This window comes from Oculina patagonica, chromosome 5 (genome assembly GCF_052425735.1).
Source record: "Oculina patagonica isolate OP01 chromosome 5, crgOcupat, whole genome shotgun sequence".
NCBI classification, from domain to species: Eukaryota; Metazoa; Cnidaria; class Anthozoa; order Scleractinia; family Oculinidae; genus Oculina; species Oculina patagonica.
Window position 1 is genome coordinate 737,415 of NC_135762.1, and position 20,933 is coordinate 758,347.

The following is a 20,933-nucleotide window of genomic DNA, read 5'->3' on the forward strand; positions in this document are numbered from 1 at the left end:
AATATTGTTGGGCGGAAATAATATTCTGGGATGGTCGGATTGCCAATAATTTTAAAAATTTGTAACATGAAACAAACAACATGAAAGAGAACATGATTCAAAATGTTTTAGTTAAAATACGCGAACAAAATATTCATGTTGTTTTCATCTCACGATGTCGATGTTGTTTCATACTCGATATTTTAAATGTTTGGGGATTTAAAATATAATGTTTGCGGTTAGACTTCTTATCATCCTTCCATTTTATGATCGTATCGTCGAATTTGATCAGTTTGGAATTGTTGAAAGCCTTGGTGAAAGACAAGTTTTTTTTTACATCGAAAGCGATCGTACGATACGTGAGGCAGCCAGGGTTTTGGCGCAACAATAGCTAGCTTGTCCTTTGAAAATGTCGCACTGCAAGTTTGGTAGTATTTTGGCTACAATCTGTACGTGTTTGGAAAAAATCCAGCAGCAATACGTGGAGGGGGACAGGGGGCGGGAGCCCGGGAGAAAAGGGACGGGAAGCGGGAGGAGAGAGGGCGGGAGGCGGGAGTAAAAAGTACGGGAGGCGGGAGGTTCAGACCACCCTGTACCCCCCCCCCCCCTCACTAATACTTGATATCGAAGTATAAAAGAAGAACATACAATAAGTTACTAAGTTTTTTTCGTTGAATGCAAGTAAAATCAATTCATGTCTGTTTGACCGATTTAAACGAATAAAAATAGTAATATATATCTAGCCATTTCAGACCTTTGCATTTTGTGAAAGTAATTGTCGTTGTTAAGGAGGTGAAAGTGTTTTTCCGCCAATATCCCCTGGCTTAAAAAAATTCGCTTGCAATTTCAATACAACCAATAACTAAACCCGAAACGCCACAACAAACAATTCCACGGGAAAACAGGGAAAAAGGTGATAGCACGCTCAGAACACGCTAACATAGCATGCCTAGTGTGTCCTAGGACACGCTTTATGCACATATTTAATTCGTACAACAAAAACGGACACACTGGCTTTTGTTTCGGTGATTCTAACACGCTAAACCTTTTGCTAAACCTCATCATGACACGCTTAGCGTGCGAGAAAGCACACTAAAACACACCAGAACACGCCTGAGAAAAAAAGACACGCTAGAACACACTCATCCTCGGAGACCCAGGGGCAGTTAGTGGGGCGAGGGAAACGCGAAAATGCGGGTAGAAAATAGCGCGAAACTGCGAGAGAAAAAATTAGCATATAAAAGTTGTATTGACTGAAAGTGCCCCTGGGGAAAGATTCTTACCAGACCAGTTCAAAAAGCTCTCTGAATACTACCTCCTGATTGGGCAGAAAAATCTTTTGTATTCCCTTTGTATTATTCTGCCCAATCGGCGACCAGCCTGACTACAGTCCTTTTGGTGTGTTCTCACACGAAATATGTACACAAAGCCAGTTCGCTCGCCATGCCTGTCTTGCATGTTCGCCCAGAATTTGCTCGGGAAGGAAAAGTTTCGGCTAGTGCCTCCCCTGGTTGAAAACGAAAAAGTTTGACGGCCATGCACGCGGAGAAACGGCGGATTCTTCAGATTGTGGTCGATCGCAGGTATCGTAACACTTGCATGCTGTTTGCAAGTTTTAAAAGTTTGTGTGCTATATGCTAGTTGCACTGCTGTAATGGATGTTTTCAGATTTTTTCTGGGAAGATCAATGACATTTTAACGCGAAACTTTTCCAAACAAGAGTAATTTTTTTTTACGAACAAGCCTGGCAGATGTGTCAAGCGGCCGTCTAGCTACGCGTGCAAAGCGTGCAGCAGCGATTCCTAAATTTTTTATAGGTGAGATAATAGAAGATCGATCGCAGCTGGAAGCGAAACTACAACAACAACAAAGAGTTTATTTTAATAATCATATTATTTGCAATATTTTTCACCTCCCGCAATTAGCCTAGTTATTCGAGGCGGGAGGTAAGAAGAAACTGATGAAGATAAAATAAATAAATAAAGTTACAAAAAGGTAATACCTTATCTACATTAAAGAAAAGATAGTAATTAATAAGAAAGATAACTTCGAGTATCATAGTAATAAAATAAAATAACAATGTGTTTTAAGTTACATTTAGCTAAAGATTTTAGGAAGTCAAAAATTATTTCCAAACAAACTTTCAAGACCTTACATTTTGTAAAATTTTTCGTCGATCGACCGATTAGCTACGCGCGCGTGTAATGCGTGCAGCACAAATTGTAGCACTCAAATGACGGTCATATTTCCCGAAGACAAAATTTTCCCGACACTTCACATTTAAGTTGAGGAGGCACTAGCCGAAACTTTTCCTTCCCGAGCAAATTCTTGGCGAACAAGCAAGACAGGTATGGCGAGCGAACTGGCTTTGTGTACATATTTCGTGTGAGAACACACCAAAAGGACTGTAGTCAGGCTGGTCGCCGATTGGGCAGAATAATACAAAGGGAATACAAAAGATTTTTCTGCCCAATCAGGAGGCAGTATTCAGAGAGCTTTTTGAACTGGTCTGGTAAGAATCTTTCCCCAGGGGCACTTTCAGTCAATACAACTTTTATATGCTAATTTTTTCTCTCGCGGTTTCGCGCTATTTTCTACCCGCATTTTCGCGTTTCCCTCGCCCCACTAACTGCCCCTGGGTCTCCGAGGAGGGAACACACTTGAGCAAAAGAAGCATGACAGTTCAAAGCGTGTGATCGCTTGTCTAAATGAAACTAATCGAAATTTTCATGTTCAAAGCGTGATCGCTCGTCCAAATGAAACTAATCAAAGTTTTCATGTTCAAAGCGTGTGATCGCTCGTCTAAATAAAACTTCCCGTGATCGAAGTTTTCATGTTCAAAGCGTGTGATCGCTTGTCTAAATGAAACTAATCGAAGTTTTCATGTTCAAAGCGTGTGATCGCTTGTCTAAATATAACTAATCTCGCTCTGCTGGGGGGCGGGGAGAGAGAGACACTGGGAACGAGGTTGGACATATATAGCAAAATTTGTCGCAGAACGTTTTAATTAAAATAAAATATTATCGAACTAATAGTCTACCAACCTGTCTAACACGCTGTAAAAATATAGATTTTTTTCATTTAACACGTTATTAAATAACAAGCTTACAATGAAACGCGTTTTTCTGCACAGCATTTGCTCACGAGCCAGTTTATAAAAGTGTCAGTTTTATAATGCCGTAATAAATCGGTGTCACAAAATGATAAATTAGAAATTACGAGTGACAGTTTAGCTATGAAAAGATATTCAATCAAAAAAAGCGAGGTTTAAAGTTGGGCGTAGTTATTTTCGTGCTTCGAGGCGTTCTATTTAGAAAGAGGTGGTCTGAACAAGACACTGATACGGATTAATTATTTTTTGAACTCTCGACTTTTTAATCAGTTCAATGCGCACACTTACTGTCAAGTGTTTTCTTGGGATTCAGCGGTGAAACTTGACCTGTCGGGTACAAATTTACGCTACCCACTCCCGCAGCGCAGCTAAATTGTCATGCCGACAATTCTCCGATCAGTCAGCGAGCTTTTTCGGTTAGCTTAAACTAAATTCCCTCAGCGTTATTTAGAACAAAAGGACTATTGTCTAATGCTTAATGCGAAAAGGTTGAGCCGGAAGAATAGGCCTTTTTCTTTATACGCACAACCTGAAAAAATTGTCTTCTCTTGTTTCCAGAGAAATAACAAGAACCAAACGGCGACAACATGAAAGCTGAATTTGTTTTAATGGTGCTGTGCTTCCTTTTGGCGTCTTTAGCCGTGCTTGGTGAGTTTGATAACAATCGGTTATTTTCAGGCCCTCGCACACTTGAGCAAAAGAAGCATGACAGTTCAAAGCGTGTGATCGCTTGTCTAAATGAAACTAATCGAAATTTTCATTGCGTTGCCGTAAATAAAATAATCGATAGTAGCGTTATCGCCGTTAATATTCGTGATATTACGATAAAATAGTTTAAGCGGCGTTCTCGCTCGGGGGGCGGGGGAGAGAGAATGGGAAGGTTGGAAAAGAAATCGAGAATTTTAATTAAAATAAAATATAATATAGTCTACCAACTTCTAAGCTGTAAAATAGATTTTTTTACCCGTAAAGCAAAGAACGCATTTTTCTGCACAGCATTTGCTCACGAGCCAGTTTATAAAAGTGTCAGTTTTATAATGCCATAATAAATCGGTGTCACAAAATGATAAATTAGAAATTACGAGTGACAGTTTAGCTATGAAAAGATATTCAATCAAAAAAAGCGAGGTTTAAAGTTGGGCGTAGTTATTTTCGTGCTTCGAGTAATACCAGGCGTTCTATTTAGAAAGAGGTGGTTGAAAAGACATGATACGGATTAATAATTTTTTGAACTCTCGACTTTTTAATCAGTTCAATGCGCACACTTACTGTCAAGTGTTTTCTTGGGATTCAGCGGTGAATTTGACCTGTCGGGTACAAATTTACGCTACCCACTCCCGCAGGGCAGCTAAATTTCATGCCGACAATTCTCCGATCAGTCAGCGAGCTTTTTCGGTTAGCTTAAACTAAATTCCCTCAGCGTTATTTAGAACAAAAGGACTATTGTCTAATGCTTAATGCGAAAAGGTTGAGCCGGAAGAATAGGCCCTTTTCTTTATACGCACAACCTGAAAAAATTGTCTTCTCTTGTTTCCAGAGAAATAACAAGAACCAAACGGCGACAACATGAAAGCTGAATTTGTTTTAATGGTGCTGTGCTTCCTTTTGGCGTCTTTAGCCGTGCTTGGTGAGTTTGATAACAATCGGTTATTTTCAGGCCCTCGGTTGATTAATATACAATAATCGAAAGTGGTGAAGAAAATGCCCGTTAAAAGTTTTACTGCATTGATTGTCATCTTCCACACTCCATGGGCAAACAAGAAACTAATTTTTATGAAAAATACGATTTAACTCAGAAAAGTTTTTCACAAGTTTTTATAGGCAGGGAGTCTTACATCTTATAAAATATATAAAAGTTAGAAAAAAAAAATTAAAATGTGGGTCAAGAAGTGATCCTTCGCAGCATATTTATGTATATCATTGTGTTTTGGTTCAAAAAGTGTTCGCAATATTTTCAGGAATTTTCATACTCGGTTGGTTAAAAATTCATTATTGATCTTAAATTTTCTTCTCCATCAGGCCGTCCAGCTGACGAAACAGACGTTGAAGACAAGAACGAGGATCACGGTAAGTTGTAATACCTCAGTCGACTCGTTCCTTTCTTTTTTTTTTTTCGTTTGTCTAATTTGTTTTTTTGATTCTCGTCCTTACTCCGGTTACCTTGAGAGTGGCGCTTATTCGAGGTGGGCGCTTATTCGAGGCTGGGCGCTTATTAAGGGTTCGCCATTTTTAGCAAGGAGTACGCTTATTTTGCAAGAAAACAGTAAATAATAACAAAACGTGCAGATGTAGCAAAGCTGAATTTTAACTGTTCATTGAAAGTTTCAGTACATTACTAAGAAAGCTCGGTCTTCGGGATAGTCTCTTGGTAGTACTCAGTCGATTTCACCCCTCTCATTTTACTCTTTACGTGCACTTCATTTTTTAGGGGGTGGGGTGGGCGCTTATTCGAGGCTGGGCGCTTATTAACTTTTCCTACCTACAGGGTGGGCGCTTATTCGAGGTGGGCGCTTATTCGTGGTTGGGCGCTTAATCGAATAAATACGGTACTTCGGGTTTCCTCCCTCCTGAAAAACCAACATTCCAAATTCCAGCTGGATAGAGGACCCGCATGAAAACTAGCTAGGGCTGATGTGGCTTGCCCTCTAAATTTTTAGTTTTAATTTCAATATGTTCTTGAACTCTGGTTAAGTGTGATATCTTAACTAGACCAAATAAAAACAGTAGATTCAAGTGTATGACACGAATGCAATAATTAATATTGAATAAAAATGTTGCACTAGTACTCAGGATTAAAGAAACGTTTCAAATTTGAAAATCGAATTTAAGAACACTCACGTTAAACTTTCATAAAAATCTTATTTATACCAGGTCTGGTCTCATACTAAGCCTCGTATTACATTTGAGGTTCAGTAAATTACTAAGAAAGCTCGGTCTTCGGGATAGTCTCTTGATAGTACTCAGTCGATTAAAAAATTTGAAAAAGTCATAAAAAACTTAGATAATTTTCTGTTGATATCCTCAAAGCCATATTGCTAAATATTGTACATAAGCTGGTGTAATGCTCACTTGTTTCGTCCGCTTATTTTCTCTTTTAGTGAAAGTATTAGAAGATCCTCGTTGGGGTAAGTGAGTATATCTGTGTTAGCCAGGCCTTCCTTGTGTCGTATGTGAGAGGGGTTAAGAAAGAAAGACTCGGTTTTTTATAGTTTTTATCTTCATTGTTGTGTCCAGTTCTTTTGTGTGCACTGTTCAAATCTTAACAGAGAGGCGCAGTAGCCTAATGGTTAGCGCGTTGGACTCTTGATCAAGCGGTCGGGGTTCGAGCCGTGGACGGCGTCATTGTGTTGTGTTCTTGGGCAAGACAAATTCGTGCGTATAAATGGGTACCGGCGAATTAAAGAAGGTCCTGCGATGGACCAGCATGACATCTAAGCAGGAGTAAAAACACTCCAAGCCGCTTTATGCTAAGGAAACCAGAGATGAGTACTAGCGCCTGTCTGATGGGCCACTACGCTCAAACGCAGACTCTACTGAAAGGTATAACAATACCAGCGTGGAGCTACGTCAGTTTATTGATAATTACATTCTTGTTTTGCTCACAGGGCGGAAGACGCACGGGAGGAAATCAACTAGAAGAAATCCATCTGATTCGCATGCGCAAACATAACGAGCGATGGCTCGGTCCAAAAACGAATCCCAAAAGTTGATTTAATGAAAAGTTGTATAGATTAACAAAGTTACTAATTAAGTTTAGAAAAAAAGGAATCTGCAAATGACAAAAACAGGAAGATCGCGTATAATAATTAAACTCTCTGTATACATATGTTCCATTAGGCTTCATTCGGTATTCGTATTTGTGAGCCAGGCGCTAATCTCGGCTGATCAATTGCTTTCATTAAACGTTGTCAAACATGACAAGCTACTTCTTTGTTAAGTAATTTTTAACTTGATTCATTTTGTCTAAAGTACCTAAGAGAAATCAGTTTACGTTATGTAAATCAGTTTAAGTTATGTAATGACCGCTTAAGGGGGTCTACTATTTCAAGCATCTCTGCTTTTCTGTAGACTCCTCATCACTTTTGATTTTTTTTTTAAATTATCTATAAACTATTTATGTAAGTGATGGAAGTAATAAAGTTGAAGATGAAGTTGAAGATAACATGGACTCTTTCAAAAAGAAATAAATTGCATGAAGCACTTAAACTAGCTGGATGAATGCAACACTGTCAAAGAATCACAGGGCATTTTACCACGACCGACAAAATTCATGTAGATGTTTTAGAAAACACGATCTGATTCATGCCATTCAGACCATTTGTAAGAGTTTAATATGACTTATCCGTCTTTATTTTACATCTTTTTTATGCGATATATGGATTGCATTGTAAAAAGAAAAGCGATTTATTTCAGATGCGCCCCCGAATCCGGATTGGCCTTGGAATAAGAGAACTGCAACTGATCTTGATAAAGGTATGCCTTTGGTCTACAAATGAAACTGCTGTTTTAGTTGTTGTTGATGTTAATGATGATGAGGACGACGATGATGGTCTGATCTAATATACAATAATCGAAAGTGGTGAAGAAAATGCCCGTTAAAAGTTTTACTGCATTGATTGTCATCTTCCACACTCCATGGGCAAACAAGAAACTGAATTTTTTTGAAAAATTGACGATTTAACTCATGAAAAGTTTTTCACAAGTTTTTAGTAGGCAGGGAGTGTAACATCTTATAAAACTATATGAAAGTTAGAAAAAAAAAACATTAAAATGTGGGTCAAGAAGTGATCCTTCGCAGCATATTTATGTATATCATTGTGTTTTGGTTCAAAAAGTGTTCGCAATATTTTCAGGAATTTTCATACTCGGTTGGTTAAAAATTCATGACATATGATCTTTACAATTTCTACTCCATCAGGCCGTCCAGCTGACGAAACAGACGTTGAAGACAAGAACGAGGATCACGGTAAGTTGTAATACCTCACTCGACTCGTTCCTTTCTTTTTTTTTTTTCGTTTGTCTAATTTGTTGTTTTTGATTCTCGTACTTACTTCGGTTACCTTGAGAGTGGGCGTTATTGAGGTGGGCGCTTATTCGAGGCTGGGCGCTTATTAAGGGTTCGCCATTTTTAGCAAGGAGTACGCTTATTTTGCAAGAAAACAGTAAATAATAACAAAACGTGCAGATGTAGCAAAGCTGAATTTTAACTGTTCATTGAAAGTTTCAGTAAATTACTAAGAAAGCTCGGTCTTCGGGATAGTCTCTTGGTAGTACTCAGTCGATTTCACCCCTCTCATTTTACTCTTTACGTGCACTTCATTTTTTAGGGGGTGGGGTGGGCGCTTATTCGAGGCTGGGCGCTTATTAACTTTTCCTACCTACAGGGTGGGCGCTTATTCGAGGTGGGCGCTTATTCGTGGCTGGGCGCTTAATCGAATAAATACGGTACTTCGGGTTTCCTCCCTCCTGAAAAACCAACATTCCAAATTCAACCTGGATAGAGGACCCGCATGAAAACTAGCTAGGGCTGATGTGGCTTGCCCTCTAAATGTTGTAGTTTTAATTTCAATATGTTCTTGAACTCTGGTTAACGTGTGATATCTGTAACCAGACCAAAAAAAAACAGTAGATTCACAGTGTATGACACGAATGCAATAATTAATATTGAATAAAATGTTGCACTCAGGCTGAAAGAAACGTTTCAAACTTTGAAAATTGAATTTAAGAACACTCACATGTAAACTTTCATAAAAATCTTATTTATACCAGGTCTGGTCTCATACTAAGCCTCGTATTACATTTGAGGTTCAGTAAATTACTAAGAAAGCTCGGTCTTCGGGATAGTCTCTTGATAGTACTCAGTCGATTAAAAAATTTGAAAAAGTCATAAAAAACTTAGATAATTTTCTGTTGATATCCTCAAAGCCATATTGCTAAATATTGTACATAAGCTGGTGTATTGCTCACTTGTTTCGTCCGCTTATTTTCTCTTTTAGTGAAAGTATTAGAACATCCCCGTTGGGGTAAGTGAGTATATCTGTGTTAGCCAGGCCTTCCTTGTGTCGTATGTGAGAGGGGTTAAGAAAGAAAGACTCGATTTTTTATAGTTTTTATCTTCATTGTTGTGTCCAGTTCTTTTGTGTGCACTGTTCAAATCTTAACAGAGAGGCGCAGTGGCCGAATGGTTAGCGCGTTGGACTCTTGATCAAGCGGTCGGGGTTCGAGCCGTGGACGGCGTCATTGTGTTGTGTTCTTGGGCAAGACACATTCGTGCGTATAAATGGGTACCGGCGAATTAAAGAAGGTCCTGCGATGGACCAGCATGACATCTAAGCAGGAGTAAAAACACTCCAAGCCGCTTTATGCTAAGGAAACCAGAGATGAGTACTAGCGCCTGTCTGATGGGCCACTACGCTCAAACGCAGACTCTACTGAAAGGTATAACAATACCAGCGTGGAGCTACGTCAGTTTATTGATAATTACATTCTTGTTTTGCTCACAGGGCGGAAGACGCACGGGAGGAAATCAAGTAGAAGAAATCGATCTGCGCAAGGTACGCATTCGCATGCGCAAACATAACGAGCGATGGCTCGGTCCAAAAACGAATCCTTAAAAGTTGATTTAATGAAAAGTTGTCTGAGATTAACAAAGTTACTAATTAAGTTTAGAAAAAAAAGGAATCTGCCAGTGACAAAAACAGGAAGATCGCGTATAATAATTAAACTGCTCTGTATACATATGTTCCATTAGGCTTCATTCGGTATGTCGTATCTGTGAGCCAGGCGCTAATCTCGGCTGATCAATTGCTTTCATTAAACGTTGTCAAACATGACAAGCTACTTCTTTGTTAAGTAATTTTTAACTTGATTCATTTTGTCTAAAGTACCTAAGAGAAATCAGTTTACGTTATGTAAATCAGTTTAAGTTATGTAATGACCGCTTAAGGGGGTCTACTATTTCAAGCATCTCTGCTTTTCTGTAGACTCCTCATCACTTTTGATTTTTTTTTAAATTATCTATAAACTATTTATGTAAGTGATGGAAGTAATAAAGTTGAAGATGAAGTTGAAGATAACATGGACTCTTTCAAAAAGAAATAAATTGCATGAAGCACTTAAACTAGCTGGATGAATGCAACACTGTCAAAGAATCACAGGGCATTTTACCACGACCGACAAAATTCATGTAGATGTTTTAGAAAACACAATCTGATTCAGCCATTCAGACCATTTGTAAGAGTTTAATATGACTTATCCGTCTTTATTTTACATCTTTTTTATGCGATATATGGATTGCATTGTAAAAAGAAAAGCGATTTATTTCAGATGCGCCCCCGAATCCGGATTGGCCTTGGAATAAGAGAACTGCAACTGATCTTGATAAAGGTATGCCTTTGGTCTACAAATGAAACTGCTGTTTTAGTTGTTGTTGTTGTTGTTGATGTTAATGATGATGAGGACGACGATGATGGTCTGATCTAATATACAATAATCGAAAGTGGTGAAGAAAATGCCCGTTAAAAGTTTTACTGCATTGATTGTCATCTTCCACACTCCATGGGCAAACAAGAAACTGAATTTTTTTGAAAAATTGACGATTTAACTCATGAAAAGTTTTTCACAAGTTTTTAGTAGGCAGGGAGTGTAACATCTTATAAAACTATATGAAAGTTAGAAAAAAAAAACATTAAAATGTGGGTCAAGAAGTGATCCTTCGCAGCATATTTATATATATCATTGTGTTTTGGTTCAAAAAGTGTTCGCAATATTTTCAGGAATTTTCATACTCGGTTGGTTAAAAATTCATGACATATGATCTTTACAATTTCTACTCCATCAGGCCGTCCAGCTGACGAAACAGACGTTGAAGACAAGAACGAGGATCACGGTGAGTTGTAATACCTCACTCGACTCGTTCCTTTCTTTTTTTTTTTTCGTTTGTCTAATTTGTTGTTTTTGATTCTCGTCCTTACTCCGGTTACCTTGAGAGTGGGCGCTTATTCGAGGTGGGCGCTTATTTGAGGCTGGGCGCTTATTAAGGGTTCGCCATTTTTAGCAAGGAGTACGCTTATTTTGCAAGAAAACAGTAAATAATAACAAAACGTGCAGATGTAGCAAAGCTGAATTTTAACTGTTCATTGAAAGTTTCAGTAAATTACTAAGAAAGCTCGGTCTTCGGGATAGTCTCTTGGTAGTACTCAGTCGATTTCACCCCTCTCATTTTACTCTTTACGTGCACTTCATTTTTTAGGGGGTGGGGTGGGCGCTTATTCGAGGCTGGGCGCTTATTAACTTTTCCTACCTACAGGGTGGGCGCTTATTCGAGGTGGGCGCTTATTCGTGGTTGGGCGCTTAATCGAATAAATACGGTACTTCGGTTTTCCTCCCTCCTGAAAAACCAACATTTCAAATTCAACCTGGATAGAGGACCCGCATGAAAACTAGCTAGGGCTGATGTGGCTTGCCCTCTAAATGTTGTAGTTTTAATTTCAATATGTTCTTGAATTCTGGTTAACGTGTGATATCTGTAACTAGACCAAATAAAAACAGTAGATTCACAGTGTATGACACGAATGCAATAATTAATATTGAATAAAAATGTTGCACTAGTACTCAGGATTAAAGAAACGTTTCAAACTTTGAAAATTGAATTTAAGAACACTCACATGTAAACTTTCATAAAAATCTTATTTATACCAGGTCTGGTCTCATACTAAGCCTCGTATTACATTTGAGGTTCAGTAAATTACTAAGAAAGCTCGGTCTTCGGGATAGTCTCTTGATAGTACTCAGTCGATTAAAAAATTTGAAAAAGTCATAAAAAACTTAGATAATTTTCTGTTGATATCCTCAAAGCCATATTGCTAAATATTGTACATAAGCTGGTGTATTGCTCACTTGTTTCGTCCGCTTATTTTCTCTTTTAGTGAAAGTATTAGAAGATCCCCGTTGGGGTAAGTGAGTATATCTGTGTTAGCCAGGCCTTCCTTGTGTCGTATGTGAGAGGGGTTAAGAAAGAAAGACTCGGTTTTTTATAGTTTTTATCTTCATTGTTGTGTCCAGTTCTTTTGTGTGCACTGTTCAAATCTTAACAGAGAGGCGCAGTAGCCTAATGGTTAGCGCGTTGGACTCTTGATCAAGCGGTCGGGGTTCGAGCCGTGGACGGCGTCATTGTGTTGTGTTCTTGGGCAAGACACATTCGTGCGTATAAATGGGTACCGGCGAATTAAAGAAGGTCCTGCGATGGACCAGCATGACATCTTAAAGCAGGAGTAAAAACACTCCAAGCCGCTTTATGCTAAGGAAACCAGAGATGAGTACTAGCGCCTGTCTGATGGGCCACTACGCTCAAACGCAGACTCTACTGAAAGGTATAACAATACCAGCGTGGAGCTACGTCAGTTTATTGATAATTACATTCTTGTTTTGCTCACAGGGCGGAAGACGCACGGGAGGAAATCAACTAGAAGAAATCGATCTGCGCAAGGAACGCATTCGCATGCGCAAACATAACGAGCGATGGCTCGGTCCAAAAACGAATCCCAAAAGTTGATTTAATGAAAAGTTGTCTGAGATTAACAAAGTTACTAATTAAGTTTAGAAAAAAAGGAATCTGCAAATGACAAAAACAGGAAGATCGCGTATAATAATTAAACTGCTCTGTATACATATGTTCCATTAGGCTTCATTCGGTATGTCGTATTTGTGAGCCAGGCGCTAATCTCGGCTGATCAATTGCTTTCATTAAACGTTGTCAAACATGACAAGCTACTTCTTTGTTAAGTAATTTTTAACTTGATTCATTTTGTCTAAAGTACCTAAGAGAAATCAGTTTACGTTATGTAAATCAGTTTAAGTTATGTAATGACCGCTTAAGGGGGTCTACTATTTCAAGCATCTCTGCTTTTCTGTAGACTCCTCATCACTTTTGATTTTTTTTTAAATTATCTATAAACTATTTATGTAAGTGATGGAAGTAATAAAGTTGAAGATGAAGTTGAAGATAATATGGACTCTTTCAAAAAGAAATAAATTGCATGAAGCACTTAAACTAGCTGGATGAATGCAACACTGTCAAGAATCACAGGGCATTTTACCACGACCGACAAAATTCCCGTAGGTGTTTTCGAAAACACGATCGGATTCATGCCATTCAGACCATTTGTAAGAGTTTAATATGACTTATCCGTCTTTATTTTACATCTTTTTTATGCGATGTATGGATTGCATTGTAAAAAGAACAGCGATTTATTTCAGATGCGCCCCCGAATCCGGATTGGCCTTGGAATAAGAGAACTGCAACTGATCTTGATAAAGGTATGCCTTCGGTCTACAAATCTAACTGCTGTTTTAGTTGTTGTTGTTGTTAATGATGATGAGGACGACGATGATGGTCTGATCTAATATACAATAATCGAAAGTGGTAAAGAAAATGCCCGTTAAAAGTTTTACTGCATTGATTGTCATCTTCCACACTCCATGGGCAAACAAGGAACTGAATTTTTTTGAAAAAATTGACGATTTAACTCATGAAAAGTTTTTCACAAGTTTTTAGTAGGCAGGGAGTCTAACATGTTATAAAACTATATGAAAGTTAGAAAAAAAAAACATTAAAATGTGGGTCAAGAAGTGATCCTTTGCAGCATATTTATATATATCATTGTGTTTTGGTTCAAAAAGTGTTCGCAATATTTTCAGGAATTTTCATACTCGGTTGGTTAAAAATTCATGACGTATGATCTTTACAATTTCTACTCCATCAGGCCGTCCAGCTGACGAAACAGACGTTGAAGACAAGAACGAGGATCACGGTGAGTTGTAATACCTCACTCGACTCGTTCCTTTCTTTTTTTTTTTTCGTTTGTCTAATTTGTTGTTTTTGATTCTCGTCCTTACTCCGGTTACCTTGAGAGTGGGCGCTTATTCGAGGTGGGCGCTTATTTGAGGCTGGGCGCTTATTAAGGGTTCGCCATTTTTAGCAAGGAGTACGCTTATTTTGCAAGAAAACAGTAAATAATAACAAAACGTGCAGATGTAGCAAAGCTGAATTTTAACTGTTCATTGAAAGTTTCAGTACATTACTAAGAAAGCTCGGTCTTCGGGATAGTCTCTTGGTAGTACTCAGTCGATTTCACCCCTCTCATTTTACTCTTTACGTGCACTTCATTTTTTAGGGGGTGGGGTGGGCGCTTATTCGAGGCTGGGCGCTTATTAACTTTTCCTACCTACAGGGTGGGCGCTTATTCGAGGTGGGCGCTTATTCGTGGTTGGGCGCTTAATCGAATAAATACGGTACTTCGGTTTTCCTCCCTCCTAAAAAACCAACATTTCAAATTCAACCTGGATAGAGGACCCGCATGAAAACTAGCTAGGGCTGATGTGGCTTGCCCTCTAAATGTTGTAGTTTTAATTTCAATATGTTCTTGAACTCTGGTTAACGTGTGATATCTGTAACTAGACCAAATAAAAACAGTAGATTCACAGTGTATGACACGAATGCAATAATTAATATTGAATAAAAATGTTGCACTAGTACTCAGGATTAAAGAAACGTTTCAAACTTTGAAAATTGAATTTAAGAACACTCACATGTAAACTTTCATAAAAATCTTATTTATACCAGGTCTGGTCTCATGCTAAGCCTCGTATTACATTTGAGGTTCAGTAAATTACTAAGAAAGCTCGGTCTTCGGGATAGTCTCTTGATAGTACTCAGTCGATTAAAAAATTTGAAAAAGTCATAAAAAACTTAGATAATTTTCTGTTGATATCCTCAAAGCCATATTGCTAAATATTGTACATAAGCTGGTGTATTGCTCACTTGTTTCGTCCGCTTATTTTCTCTTTTAGTGAAAGTATTAGAAGATCCTCGTTGGGGTAAGTGAGTATATCTGTGTTAGCCAGGCCTTCCTTGTGTCGTATGTGAGAGGGGTTAAGAAAGAAAGACTCGGTTTTTTATAGCTTTTATCTTCATTGTTGTGTCCAGTTCTTTTGTGTGCACTGTTCAAATCTTAACAGAGAGGCGCAGTAGCCTAATGGTTAGCGCGTTGGACTCTTGATCAAGCGGTCGGGGTTCGAGCCGTGGACGGCGTCATTGTGTTGTGTTCTTGGGCAAGACACATTCGTGCGTATAAATGGGTACCGGCGAATTAAAGAAGGTCCTGCGATGGACCAGCATGACATCTAAGCAGGAGTAAAAACACTCCAAGCCGCTTTATGCTAAGGAAACCAGAGATGAGTACTAGCGCCTGTCTGATGGGCCACTACGCTCAAACGCAGACTCTACTGAAAGGTATAACAATACCAGCGTGGAGCTACGTTAGTTTATTGATAATTACATTCTTGTTTTGCTCACAGGGCGGCAAGACGCACGGGAGGAAATCAACTAGAAGAAATCGATCTGCGCAAGGTACGCATTCGCATGCGCAAACATAACAAGCGATGGCTCGGTCCAAAAACGAATCCCAAAAGTTGATTTAATGAAAAGTTGTCTGAGATTAACAAAGTTACTAATTAAGTTTAGAAAAAAAGGAATCTGCAAATGACAAAAACAGGAAGATCGCGTATAATAATTAAACTGCTCTGGATACATATGTTCCATTAGGCTTCATTCGGTATGTCGTATTTGTGAGCCAGGCGCTAATCTCGGCTGATCAATTGCTTTCATTAAACGTTGTCAAACATGACAAGCTACTTCTTTGTTAAGTAATTTTTAACTTGATTCATTTTGTCTAAAGTACCTAAGAGAAATCAGTTTACGTTATGTAAATCAGTTTAAGTTATGTAATGACCGCTTAAGGGGGTCTACTATTTCAAGCATCTCTGCTTTTCTGTAGACTCCTCATCACTTTTGATTTTTTTTAAAAATTATTTATAAATTATTTATGTAAGTGATGGAAGTAATAAAGTTGAAGATGAAGTTGAAGATAACATGGACTCTTTCAAAAACAAATAAATTGCATGAAAGCACTTAAACTAGCTGGATGAAGGCCACACTGTCAAAGAATCACAGGGCATTGTACAACGACCGACAAAATTCATGTAGGTGTTTTTGAAAACACGATCTAATTCATACCATTTAGACCATTTGTAAGAGTTTAATATGACTTATCCGTCTTTATTTTACATCATGTTGTTTTTGCTGTTTTTGTTCTTTCTTTTGTTCTTACTTTGTGCCATGTTTTGTGTTCACATGAAATAGTTATATGGTTTTGGCCATGGACCAGAAACAACTTTATTCAAAACACTCCAGGCTGTTATAATCTCTTGAAGTTCAATGACTTACTATCTTTTCTCGTTTTAACTTTGTCTTGATGTCACACTTGGATTGAAAACAGATCGGCAGAAATTCTGCCCACAATGATTTTTATTGTTGTTGTTGTTGTTGACGTTGTTGTGGTTGCTGTTGTCAATGCTGTTAATGACCATAATGTTTTTGTTCTTACACGTTTGTACTTGGCGCCATGTTTTTTTTGTAAATGAAAAAGATGAGCTGTTTTCAGTCAGGGACAAAAAACATTCTTATTCAACAGTACACACTATTACTATCATGGATCTTTGTTGTTGTTGTTGTTTTATTTTTCTTGTCGCCAGGCTTTGATTCTAAGTAAAATAGATGAGCGACTATCACCAGGGCAAAGAAAACTGCCGAGGTTTCCAGTGAACTATATACTATATACTATTATCCCTTACACAAATTGTTCTTACAAATATAGAACAAGAAAACACACTGTTACTAGCTGTAAAAGCTCAATAACAACTATCTTTTCTTATTTTGTTTTTCCTTGTTGTTATGCTTGGATTGCAAATAAATCGGCAATTTTCAGACTGGCCATGGAATAAGAGAACAGCAAAAGATCTTGATAAAGGTATGATAACTGATAGTGATGCAGAATTTGAGGGGTTGGTATTTTGGAGAAAATATCATTGCACACCGTCGTACTTGTTCGTTTCTGGTCCAGACATTCAAAACACTATTAATGATTACCTGCACGATATCTGGAATATGGTTGTTAGTGGTGTTGTTAAAAATGATGAAGATAATGATGATGTTGATGATGATGATGATGATGATGATGATGATGATGGTGATGATGATGATGAGATAGTTCCAATATAGCCAATAGCATATTTTCGTCTTATATTTTAAAAGGAGAAAAATTGGAAGACGACGCTATGAAGCTCACATCTTAGAGGTATTTAAACTGTTAAGATCTTTTCAGCACTAACGTATTAACGTTAACTAAACTGTTTCTAATCTGAATTTCAGCTAATGCTTGTTTTGATATATCACATGATCAGGGCCTCTAATGGAAAATTAAAGATGTTAATAGTAGAGTACACGAGTTTAACATCGTTTTCTTGTGCTTAATTTACCTCGTTGGCACAGCGTTATCCAGGAAAACCAAATCAACAATTTCACCTCCCTCTTTAGAGATGTTAAAATGCTTTTAAACATTTTTAAAAAAAAAAATTAAAAAAAAACTTTAAAATAGTCTTACTATATCTAAGTTGTTTATGAAAGGGATAATCAAAGCTTGTTCCCGTGTGAAATCCTATCCAGCAGATGGACCTGTGCACAATATACGATTTCCCATTTTTGGTGCTTTGCGCTTTCTAAATGAATTTCCCTCGAGTTTTGATTGCGTCCTTTGAATTACTATTGGCTAGAAAGAGTACTTTGGTTTTGGTTTTACGATTGATTTAATTTAAAACCACTCTATTAATTGCTTTGGTTCTGGTTGTACGACATTCAATTAATCTCATTAGTAATGCTAATCTTCGTTCGTCCTATTGTTTTACAGGGCCTGTTATTCATGAAGAGACCAGATTAACTAGTAACGCATCTCCAGCCAAGCTTTAAGATAATTACACTGGTCTTGCTACAAAATCGTTTAATAAAGATCATTGTAGTTACAAAACTGGCTTCTGTACGTCAATGACTATTATTTTAAAATACACTTAAACATTCATTCAAATGTTGATAATAGTAATTTAACAATACACGGATCCAGAGTTTGAGAGTTCCGGTCTAAATTCAAAAGAAAAGTGAGACTCATTAAGTCAGGCTATTGTGTTTTGCGATGTTTAACAATGGTCTGACTTAATGAGTGCTCACTTTTTCTTTGAATTTGGACCGGAAGTTTGAAACTCTGGATCCGTGTATAACGGAAAGAGCTAATGAAATCGACCACGTTATGTACAAAGACACGGTATCAATTTACACGGTTTCATGACCTGGAAACTGCTCACCGTATTGTTTGTTTTTTTTTTACCCCTCCCCAAACCTAACATTTTGCCCAAAGCGATCAAGTAAGGGTTAATGTTAGGTTTGGGGAGGGGTTCGGAGGTGAGCAGTTTCCGAGTAAACAGTGCCTGAAATTGACCCGTTATGTACAAAGACACTGCAAAGACATGCATTTATTATTCTGATGGAAACCCTTATGAATCCTAAATCAGGCTTTTTAAAAAACTGGAGGAGTTACATGGTACATTATTTTTTGGATTGCAAGTGTTCTATGCAGTCAGCAAAATAACAAGTACTAGCTGAGCCCGCGGTTATCGTCACCAAAGTTAAGCTGACTCATCTGACTTATCCCAATTGCATCATGCTGCCATGGCAACGTCTATAGTATTCAAGAGTTCTCCAGCTAGGTTTCATTGGTTCATCATTGGATAAACAATGAAATATTTGCTTAAACCAGCACTTGTTAACCGCCTAAATACTTAAAATACTTGATAGTACATCTGTATGTTCACCACAATCTAAGACACAAGAAAGCAAAGGAGTTCAGTTAGAACTGGTTAATTTAAAGTACGTCTTACCTCGTTGAAATGCACTCTTGTCCCTTGTGTATATTTTCCCCGTAATCAGCTCATTTTGCGGCCAAAAATGCACTCATTTGCAGCGTTCCAATGCCTTGAATCTCAACAAAACTCGTGCGATCGTTTTGATCAGCGCCATTTTTTGGAAAAGTTTCGACCGCTGATTGTTGTGACCGTGTGCTCCGTTGGACTTCGGAGCGCGGAGCTTTCCTAGAAGCGAGGCACGAATTGCCGAGAGGTAAAAATTACGCCGTCTTTAGAGACCACGGTCACAACAGTGAGCGGTCTATACTTTTCAAAATGATGGCGCTCAAAACGATCGCACGAGTTTTGTTGAAGGTCAAGGCATTTGAACGCCGCAAATAAGTGCATTTTGGATTGCATAATAAGTTGATTACGGGGGAAATATACGCAAGAGTGCATCTCAAAGAGGTAAAACGTGTTTTATTGATCAGATCTAACTGAGCTCCTCTGATGGCAACAATGCAATCTGTTGGCTTGTTGCTGCCGTTTTTTTAACTAAATTTTTATAATGTAATATACACGCTTGCATAGTCACTAAACAGCATGTCCAGATCCAATAGCAACTGTTCTGCGGAAAATAAAACAAATTTTAGTTGATAACTTACTAAAACAAATCAATTTAAACCCAACTTTTCTCGCGCTGGCCTATTGGCTAGCCAATCAATTGGTCCAATGATATATATACGGCCCTGGTAGAGGTCACCATGCTTTAATCTTGGACAAGACAATTAATTTTAACGGTGCCTCTCTGCACCCAGGAAAATAAATGGGTATCCCCTGTTAATCAGGGTAACACGACCGAAATTCTGTGGAAAGGGGGTGGGTAACCTTTCGTGGACATACATTCCATCAAGAAGGAGTACAGTCCTCTTAGACGCTATGGAAATCGGCGGAATTAAGCTTGGCAATGAACAACCACCTCCTCGGTGGCTTCACAAACAAACAAATAAACAAGCAGACAAACAAACAAAAAAACAAACAGGCAACAAGCAAACAAACCTTGAGCTTCACAAATGTCGGAACGCTTCAATACCAAGAGATGGAACACAGTTCAACTCCGCGCACTTGCAGCCAAACTCCGGTGGCCCCACGGGTACCATCTGGGGTTTATTCTCCCATCCAGGTCTGCACTGCAGGTCAATGTATTGCGGGCACAGTGGCTCACACAGAAAGCCTTCATAATACTTTGACACGTGACAGGTGCATTGGTATTGGCATCCTTCATCCGGGACCATGGATTGTCCTTCTTCATAAAGACGGTCAAAATACCTGCACCGACCTGTAGGAAATAAATTACATATTTTCTCGGATTCAAAATACAAATACTGTAATGGCCCTGAAAAGGTGGGTTTTCATTGGGCATAAAGCACAAGCATAAGTGCATAAGGAGAACGAACACACTCATTCACCTTCTGCTATCCTCTTTCGGAAAAAAAAAATTTTTTAAGAAAACAAAATTGTTTGTTCTTCTTGTGACTATGCAAATTCCTAGTAAGAACAGCATGTCTGTTCTTCTTATGAGATTATGCTTACACCCGTACTTTTCCTTATGCCCAGTGAACATTTTCCATAGAAATTTTTTAGTTTCCTTATTTGGCAATCAAGAAGTGAACATTTTTCATAGAATTTTTTAGTGTCCTTATTTGGCAATTAAGAACTGAACATTCTGGTGATTAATTTGTTCAGTTTTGGTATCGATTATTTTGCTGTAACAAGTGCAGTATGAAATAAAATGTTTTGCTATCTTTTTTAAATCATGATTTAAAAAAAAAAACATCAAGCATCCCAGCCTCGAGTGTATGCATGATGCAAAAATTGGTCATTCCCTCCAGTAAAACCGTTTTTTTTTTTTTGCTGCTGCTGTTGTTGTTTTCTTTCGCTTTGTTTTGATTTTAATTCTTCCTCTTCCTTCTCGAAGGAGAAGAATATTAGTCTGAAGGGTTAACAATGTTAACAGATGTAGACATTAATCCTGCAGGGTTAACAATATTAA

At 38.1% G+C, this 20,933-nt stretch overlaps 2 protein-coding genes across 19 annotated transcripts in view; one reads left to right on the forward strand and one right to left on the reverse strand.

Moving 5' to 3' along the window:
- LOC144654596 (uncharacterized) overlaps positions 1-18,027 on the forward strand; it is a 46,463-nt gene extending 28,436 nt beyond the window's left edge. For 3 of the 16 annotated variants that reach the window (XM_078514770.1, XM_078514778.1, XM_078514781.1), the window contains 17 exons: positions 5,111-5,158; positions 6,190-6,216; positions 7,505-7,564; positions 8,010-8,057; positions 9,088-9,114; positions 9,595-9,645; positions 10,418-10,477; positions 10,932-10,979; positions 12,019-12,045; positions 12,528-12,576; positions 13,347-13,408; positions 13,855-13,902; positions 14,942-14,976; positions 15,458-15,500; positions 16,918-16,959; positions 17,244-17,286; positions 17,896-17,964. In XM_078514770.1, the coding sequence (XP_078370896.1) occupies positions 5,111-5,158; positions 6,190-6,216; positions 7,505-7,564; positions 8,010-8,057; positions 9,088-9,114; positions 9,595-9,645; positions 10,418-10,477; positions 10,932-10,979; positions 12,019-12,045; positions 12,528-12,576; positions 13,347-13,408; positions 13,855-13,902; positions 14,942-14,976 (590 nt within the window). In that variant the 3' untranslated portion in view covers positions 15,458-15,500; positions 16,918-16,959; positions 17,244-17,286; positions 17,896-17,964. Of the gene's footprint in view, positions 1-5,110; positions 5,159-6,189; positions 6,217-7,504; positions 7,565-8,009; positions 8,058-9,087; positions 9,115-9,594; positions 9,646-10,417; positions 10,478-10,931; positions 10,980-12,018; positions 12,046-12,527; positions 12,577-13,346; positions 13,409-13,854; positions 13,903-14,941; positions 14,977-15,457; positions 15,501-16,915; positions 16,960-17,240; positions 17,287-17,895 lie in introns of all 16 variants that reach the window. The other 13 variants (XM_078514782.1, XM_078514773.1, XM_078514779.1 and 10 more) reach the window with 9 other exon arrangements.
- LOC144654597 (uncharacterized) overlaps positions 1-20,933 on the reverse strand; it is a 33,475-nt gene that overhangs the window by 10,084 nt on the left and 2,458 nt on the right. Inside the window, exons 2-3 of one of the 3 annotated variants that reach the window (XR_013570940.1) lie at positions 19,940-20,219; positions 18,917-19,508 (exon numbers count right to left, since the gene is read on the reverse strand). Coding sequence is in view for 2 of the 3 variants with exons in the window: in XM_078514786.1 (XP_078370912.1) it covers positions 19,948-20,219 (272 nt within the window). In the remaining variant the exon portion in view is untranslated. Of the gene's footprint in view, positions 1-18,484; positions 19,509-19,939; positions 20,220-20,933 lie in introns of those variants that run through there. The other 2 variants (XM_078514786.1, XM_078514785.1) reach the window with 2 other exon arrangements.